The following is an 8,833-nucleotide window of genomic DNA, read 5'->3' as shown; positions in this document are numbered from 1 at the left end:
AACAGGTTCAATCAGCGAAGGCAGATCAGAGGGTAATCGACACATCACTGGGAAGATTTCAAGAGAATGACTCAGTCGTCATTGGAATTAAGAAGAAGTTGATTTTTGTCCAAAGAGGATATAAGTTGATTTTTCTATGCAAAGCATATAAAGACAAAACATAAGCTCTTATTTTATTCAATTGGCAACCATCTCTTGTTGCCCATCTCTTGCACAACAGATACAGCCAAAATAGAGGATTAAATTTAATTTGATTGGCAACCCTATTAGTGCACGATTTGTCTTTTTTTATTGCAAAAGATGGCTACCTCTTTGGATGCTTCGACGTGTACCATTGACTCCAGTGGTTATCATTCACATTATTATCTTCATCCTTCTGACGATCCGGGCATCACTCTGGTCACTCAAGTCCTCACTGGCAATAATTATCACACTTGGCGACGGGCTGTGCGGATGGCTCTCTCTGCAAAGAATAAAGTTGGTTTTATCACTGGCACCTTATCTAAACCTTCATCCCCACCTTCTGCAGTCGATGCTTGGATTAGATGCAATGATATGGTCTTATCTTGGATCCTTAATGTTATTTCTCCAGAGATCTTATCTTCAGTAGCTTTTATTGATACGGCCTATGATCTTTGGAATGATTTGGCGGAGCGTTTTACTGAAGGGAATGCCACTCGCATATTTCACTAGAAACGGACTATTAGTAATCACACTCAAGGTCAGTCTTCTGTTTCAGTTTACTTTAATAAATTGAAAGCTCTTTGGGATGAGTTGGCTTCACTTTCTATTATTCCACAATGCTCTTGTGGGGCCTTAAAGGAATTGACAACATTACATCAAGCAGAGAAGGTATTTGAATTCTTAATGGGCCTTAATGATAGCTATTCTATTATTAGCTGTCAGATTTTGACCATAGAACCTCTTCCAAATATCAATAAAGTGTTTTCTATGGTTCTTCAAGAAGAGCGACAACGCGAATTGCGGATTACTCATTCTGTAGCTACTCATCCTGATGCCGTTGCCCTTGCCGCTACTCGCAATAATTCTAGCCGTGCGAGTCGTTCTTTTGGCATTCATCGATCAAGACCTAAGTGTGATCATTGTGGACGTGAAGGGCACTTGAAGGCTCGTTGTTATAAACTTCATGGTTTTCCTCCTAAAGTGCCAGATTTAGGTTCCTCTTCATCCAGTGTTGCAACTTCTACAGTGGCTCCTAGCTCTAGCCCATCTCTCACAGTTGAGCAGTACCAACAGTTTATGCAATTTGCCAATCTTGGAAGCCCTCAACCTTCTGCTAATCTATCTGGTGAGTCTATTTGTTGTTCCTCAATTTCTTCATCTCATTGGATCATTGATACAGGTGCCACCAATCATATAACCCACTCTTTGCATCTTTTAAATAATGTTTTACCTTATGCTCATTCTAGACCTATTCGTCTACCCAATGGTACATCTGTCCTAGTGACTCACAAAGGGGCTGCTCACTTATCTTCTTCTATTCACCTTCATGAAGTGCTTTATGTTCATGATTTTCATTATAATTTATTGTCTATCAGTCAACTCACCAAATCTCTACATTGTGCTATTATTTTCTTTCCTGATTTTTGTGTTTTTCAGGACCTCACCACGAGACGGGTGATTGGGATTGGTGAAAAGCATGCTGGTCTCTACTTTTATCGTGCTCATGGTCATTTTGCTTCATCTGTTTCCCACACTCCACATAATTTTGACATGTGGCATTGGCGCTTAGGGCATCCGTCTCATTTTCCTCACAATTTTTTTATCTCAAAGTGTTTTTGATGTTACCATTTCACCTCGACATTGTGATATTTTTCCTCTTGCTAAACAATCACGTTTACCTTTTCCAGTGCATGTTGAACGGAGCAATTGTCCTTTTTCTCTTTTACATTGTGACATATGGGGTGATTTTTCTATTGCTTCATTTTCTGGTGCTCATTACTTTCTTACCATTGTTGATGATTATTCTCGCTGTACTTGGGTTTTTTTCTTATGCGTCACAAGTTTGAAACTCAATGTCTTCTTAAAAATTTCATTGCCATGGTAAAAACACAATTTAATTGCCTTGTCAAGAAATTTTGTAGTGATAATGGTCTTGAGTTTCTCTCTCTCTCTCTTCTTACTTTAATGAGTTGGGCATAATTCATGAACGTAGTTGTGTTGCTACTCCTCAACAGAATGGAGTTGCTGAACGTAAACTTCGACATATCCTTGAGGTTGCTCGAGCTTTATGTTTTCAAGCACATCTACCCTTAACTTTTTGAGGGGAATGTGTTCAGACTGCAGTTTATCTCATTAATCGTCTCTCTACCCCCTTGTTAAAAGGGAAAACCCCAAATGAGCTTGTGACTGGTGTTTCACCTAAGTATTCTCATCTTCGTGTTTTTGGTTGTTTATGTTATGCTAAGAATTTAACTCCTCATCAATCTAAGTTTTCTCCACGTTCTATTCCAGGCATTTTTGTTGGGTATCCATATGGGCAAAAGGCATATCGTACTTATAACCCTGTCACTCGTAAGATATTCACTAGTAGGGATGTTATATTTCATGAGACGATATTTCCATACCAGCATGCTTCTTTCCCTCAATCCATTCCTTCTCCCCACACCTCTTCTCCACCTGTCTTTCCTTGTCCTGCAATTGATGATTCAGTATCCCCTCTTCCTACCCCACCCCCTCTTTACTAGAATCACACTCTGATGATCCTAGCATCCCTCTTCGTCGTAGTACTCGTCCTACTCGCCCTCCTCCTCACCTCCACGACTATCAATGCAATGTTGCTTCTCTTCCTTCTTGCCCTTATCCTCTCAATAATTACCTTTCGTATTTGGCTTTTTCCCCTACTCACCGTGCTTTCCTTTTTAGTATTTCTAATGATTCTGAACCTCGTTCCTTTGTTGAGGCTTCCCATAATCCCAAATGGTGTGCTGCAATGGCTGATGAGATTAAGGCTCTTGAGCTAAACCATACTTGGAGCTTGTAACCTCTTCCCCCTAGCAAGGTCGCTATCCAGTGTAAATGGGTATACAAAATTAAATATCAGGCTGATTTTTCTATTGAAAGCTACAAAGCTCGCTTGGTTGCCAAAGGCTTTACTCAAATTGAAGGTGTTGACTACAAACATTTTCCCCTGTTGCAAAATTAGTCACTGTGCGATGCCTCCTTGCTATTGCTTCAATTAAAGGTTGGCCTCTTTATCAAATGGATGTTAACAATGCTTTTCTTCAGGATGATCTAGATGAGGAAGTTTACATGTCTTTGCCACTTGGTTTTTTCCGAAAGGGGGAGAATAATTTGGTTTGTCGTCTTCACAAGTCCATATATGGTTTAAAACAAGCTTCTCGCAATTGGTTTTCCAAGTTCACTTCTGCTCTACAACTTGCTAGATTCAAACAATCATTAGCTGATTATTCTTTGTTTGTATCTTCCAGTGGGTCTAGCATCACTATTGTTTTGGTTTATGTGGATGATATAATTATTACTGGAAACGATAAGTTGCCATCAATGCTTTGAAATTGTTTCTTCATAGTCGTTTTCATATCAAAGACTTGGGCACTCTCAAATTCTTTCTTGGCATTGAGGTTGCTCGGTCAACTAAAGGTATCTTCCTTTCTCAAAGGAAATATACCTTGGAGATGCTTAATGATGCAGGTCTACTTGGATCCAAACCCATCAATTGTCCTATGGAGCTAAACTTAAAATTGAACAGTGAAGATGGCGAACTTCTTGCTACTCCAACAGGATATAGAAGACTTGTTGGAAGATTGATTTATCTCACAGTCACTAGACCTGATATTGTCTATGCTGTGCAAGTTCTCAATCAATTTATGGAGAAACCTAGAGAACCTCACTTGGATGCTGCATTTCGAATTTTACGCTATTTAAAATCTTGTCCATGGAAAGGCATTTTGTTATCTTCTGCTAGCGACCTACATATCAATGCCTATTGTGACTCAGATTGGGCAAGTTGTGCCACCTCTCGTCGTTCTACTACTGGCTATTGTGTTTTCATTGGATCAAGTCCTATCTCTTGGAAGAGTAAAAAGCAGTCAACTGTTTCCCGATCTTCTGCTGAAGCGGAATATAGATCCATGGCCCCGACAACTTGTGAATTGACTTGGCTACGCTATTTACTTAAGGATTTAGAAGTTTTGCATCCAGAACCTATGGACCTATTTTGTGACAATAAAGCGGCTATACACATTGCTGCAAATCCAGTCTTCCATGAGCGAACAAAGCATATTGAGATCGATTGTCATGTGATTCGTGAAAAACTTCAGGCTCGGAAAATTCAAACAATTTATGTTTCTTCTAAGCATCAAGTGGCAGATATTTTTACTAAAGCTTTAAGTCAAGAACAATATCATTTTCTTCTTAGCAAGTTGGGCATTCATGATGTCCATGCTCCAACTTGAGGGGGAGTGTTAAATTGTATTGGGTCGGGTCATAACGTGTACCCAGGTAGAGAGGGTAAGACGGTGGAAATAAACCCTATAAATTGTGGATCATTGTAAAACCCTAAAATTAATGAAAACTAAAGTAGTCTTCTTTCTCCCGTGGACGTAGGCCTCTGGCCGAACCATGTTATCTCCTCTTGTTCTTCCTAAATCTCACATATTTTTCCTTGATTATACAATTAACAATGACTAATTAGTTTGATGTCTCTATAGTTATTACAGCTTTGAATACCTCTTTTTATTTTTGTAAATTAGAATTAAGATACTTCTTCTCCCATTCATCTGACATGCATAATTTTATTAACAACTTGGCTAGCCAAGTTAGCCCATAAGTTCCTAAGCTCTTCCATACTTCTAATGAAATTTCATCAAGATCTTGTGCTTTGCCTATTTTTATCTTCCTTAGATAACTTCAAACACCAAAATTCTCCGTACATAGGTTTAAGAATTGGTGCCACAGCAAATCATGTAATTGTCCAAACCATAGTTGCTTGAAGCATATATTCTACTTAAATCCATGATCATTGTGTATTACACATAAACCTATAATACAATTACATACAAGATCCTCCACTTCTAGTGTTTTCATAATATACCTCAAGCCATGTAATTGATTATTGTTAACCCCTTAAGTCCATTTTGAACCCGTTAGGATGCCTAAATCTACATAAATAATATCTATTAAATGTATAATAGTTAGTGCAATAAAATAATTTTAACATAAATCCATTTTTCAAACTATTGTTGACAATCCTACAAATTGATCATGCACTTGGTTTCATCCCAAAGCTGAAGAGATGTTTTGGTATTAGAGATCTACAATCAAGTGGTTACAAGAAGGTGACTGCAATACCAAAATTTTCCATGTTGTAACTGCCCAAAGGAGACGAAAGAATTCTACCAAAAAAAAAAAAAAAACAAACAAACAAACTTAATTCTAATAATGGGCAATGGCTTTTTAAGGAGGACTTTATAAAGTCTAAGATCTACTCTCACTACACCACTCTCTTTACCTCATCCTCCCCAATTCCCCATTTGGAGTTTCTCAGCATCACTCCCTCTTGCATAACTGGCTTTGAGATTGCTTCCTTATGCTGCCCTTTCTCTCTTGATGAAATCAAAAGGATTCTTTTCCAAATGAAGGGGACAAAAGCCTTTGAAATTGATGGTTTGTCTGCTCGGTTATTTCAAAGAAAATGAGATACAATGGGTCAGGATCTAATACAGGGAGTACAACATTTTTTAATGGTGGTTGTATGTCCAAACCATAGAAAATGTCACATCTGAGACCAGTTGGTTTATGTACCATCCCATACTACGGGTCAAGATTTAATACAAGTAATACAACAAAAGCCTTAATAAAACCATCATCATCCTCATCTCCAAAAAGTCCAATTCATAGGAGGTGTCACAACTGAGACCAATTAGTCTATGTACTATCCCATACAAAGACAACAAAATTTCTGACTAATGGACTAAAACTCATCTTCGAGAACAAGATTATTCAAACACAGGGTGCCTTTGTCCTTGGCAGGGCCATATCAGATAACATTTATTTGGCACATGAACACCTCCATTTTTTCAAGAGATCAAAAGCTCGTAATGGTTATATGACTTTGAATTTAGACCTTTGTAAAGCTTATGATAAAATGGAGTGATCTTTTATAGAACACACACTAAAAGACATGAGTTTTGCAGAAAAGTGGGTTCAGTGGCTGATGCAGTGCATTACCACAGTTGAATACCAAATTAAAATCAATGCGACTCTCTCCGATAAAATCATCCCTTAAAGGGGGCTAAGGCAAGGTTGCCCCCCAACCCTTGCATCTTCATTCTCTACCAAGATCCCTGTCCCAAAGACTAACCTCCAACAAGGTATCCCTATACTCCCTAGGATTCAAGTTTCTTAGCATGCCCCCACCATTAATCATTTGTTCTTTGTTGATGATTGTATGCTTTTTACCCTTGCTACAATTGAGAATGCTTCATGGATTAATGTTCTTTTGCAGGATTATGAGTTTGTCTCTGGGTTACACGTTAACTCTAAAAAATATACTATCTTATTTAACCCTAGAACACCCCCCTGAGATCAGACATTATCTCTACCCTTGACATTAGGGAGTTTCAATCCTATGGCATCTATCTTGGTCTGCCTTCCTTATTTGGCCGATCAAAGTCCTAAACTTTTGCATTCATCCAAGATAGACTAAACTCTAAGTTACTAAAAGGGTGGAAGTCGAAACTTCTCTCACCTGTAGGGAAGAAAATACTCTTAAAGGCTATGGCATTTGCTCTCCTTGTGTATGTTATGTCATGCTTCTTATTGACAAAAAAATGTCTATAATAAGCTTGAGCAAGCCATTAGGGAATTTTGGTCGAAAAGTGAAAAAAGGTAGAGGGATCAATTGGGTTAGGTGGAGTACTCTTTGTAAAAAGAAAAATGAGTGTGGTTTATGCTTCAGGGATCTTCAGACTTCTATGCTTTAATAAATCTCTTCTTGCAAAGTTGGCTTGGAGATTAGTCACCAACCCACATACCTTATGGGCTCAAGTAATTGAAGCAAAATACCTAAAGATTCAATCTCCTTTGGATGCCCAAGCAAACACTAATGCTTCTTGGGGCTGGAAGAGTATGTTGGATAGTAGGGACCTATAAAAGTCAGGGTTGATAAAATGCATCAGGAATGAGTTAAACACCTTAATTTATAAGGATCATGGATTTCCTCATTACCCTTTTAAGGTATCATTAGTCCACCAATTCCACAAGAAGCAGTTGTAGTGGCTAATCTCATTGATTGGAAAACATCTAGGTGGAATGAGTCAGTCATCTCCAGCCTCTTCTCACCCATGGAAGCTAATGCTATTAGAGCAACTACACTTCTCTGTCAAGACACATCTAATTCTTGGATTGGGGTCAAACTTTGAAAGGAGAGTGTTCTGTAAAAAATGTTGCAAAAAATGCATATTAGTTATGTCTAGCCATCTATGATAATAGTGGAAATGTTGCCTCCACCTCCCTTACGTATCCCTTTAGGAAGAAAATTTTGGGAACTCCAAACTCTCTCAAAAATCAAACATTTTCTGTGGAGAGTGACTCTCATGAAGCTATAGCTTTGGGGGAACTTTTGTTTTCAAAAAATGGTATTGTTGCTCCACTTTGTCTTATTTGTGCATCATCAAATATAGATGTTATGTTTCATCTTTATTGCGATGGAGCCTGGGAAGAAAGAGATAATTCCGCAGGAAGAGGGTGCATTATCTGGGATGCATCAGGCTTATTCCTTGCTGCAAAAGCTTCATATGGTGCTGCTGTTTCAGCCACAGTTACAGAAATTGAGTCAATTAGAGATGGAATCACTTTAGCTTCTACTATGTAAATTTCAAAAGCTCATGTTCACTCTAATTGCCAGCAGATAATATTAGCACTACAAGGCCTCCCAAGCCAGCTGGATTGGGTTTCTTTCAACCTTATTATGGAGATTAATGAGTAGGCTCTTTAATTTCATTTAGTTTCATTTCTAAGTAGAAAATTTAATATCTATGCAGACTATATTGCAGGGGTGGGGCTATGAAATTCTCTCTAACTAGGTGTTCATGGAATCTCCCACCCTTGTTTATGTTAAATAGTACATCTTTTTCTTTCAAAGAGATCATCCGGGATAGCTTAATATAATTTGACATTTCATTGCTTTGGTCAAAAAGAATAATAAAAAAAAAAAGACATATTCACTTATCCACACGGATTTTGTCAAGCTGGTGCGTCTGGTGTGGCGGTGTTTGCGGTGGCTGGTGTTGTATAGATGGAGTCCACACGGGTTCCATCCAATGCTAGGCACCAAAAGTACTACTACGTCAAACATGTCTGTCTAACAAGATCTCATCCACACAGCCCTTACTGATATCATACACATCTTGTGTCCTAGAGAAGACAATCGCTATCACCCAAACCGCAGCCACCCCCAACCCCCGGGCGGCGGGGTCCTCCCCGGGGCCGCCACCAAGCATAGTCCTATACCATGTAGCGTCTATTCTAAGCTTAGTCTTTCAGAGGTAATTCAACGCAGTCCCCATCTTGTTCCCTCTGGATGGATTCTGATTCAGAAATGCGACTGTTTTAATGATCTCAATACCCAGGACTGGTTGGTAGCCATGAATCCTCGACATCAACATCAATAACAAGAAGAGTATCTTACGTTCCAGAAACCTACTTCACAGGCTCAAGCTGCCATACCATACCATACCATTCTCATCTCTTGGAGATTTTACTCAAAATCTTATCAAGTTGGTGGTAGAAGGCCAATTAATCAGCTGACGACCCCTTGAATCTTTCTTGCCTAAATAAAAGGAAAATCTTT

The 8,833-nt window shown here is 38.7% G+C and overlaps 1 protein-coding gene across 1 annotated transcript; it reads left to right on the top strand.

Moving 5' to 3' along the window:
• The first annotated feature begins 300 nt into the window (after window positions 1–300).
• Window positions 301–693, top strand: LOC149012415 (uncharacterized). Its single transcript, XM_089157600.1, has one exon. The coding sequence runs from the start codon at window positions 301–303 to the stop codon at window positions 691–693; it is 393 nt and encodes a 130-aa protein (XP_089013726.1).
• Window positions 694–8,833: the final 8,140 nt, after the last annotated feature.

The sequence above is a fragment of the Hakea prostrata genome, chromosome 6, assembly GCF_041222555.1.
Source record: "Hakea prostrata isolate BN-2017 chromosome 6, UWA_Hpros_2, whole genome shotgun sequence".
In the NCBI taxonomy this organism is placed as follows: domain Eukaryota; kingdom Viridiplantae; phylum Streptophyta; class Magnoliopsida; order Proteales; family Proteaceae; genus Hakea; species Hakea prostrata.
The sequence above is the reverse complement of the archived record's forward strand: the minus strand, read 5'-3'. Positions and strand labels throughout refer to the sequence as shown.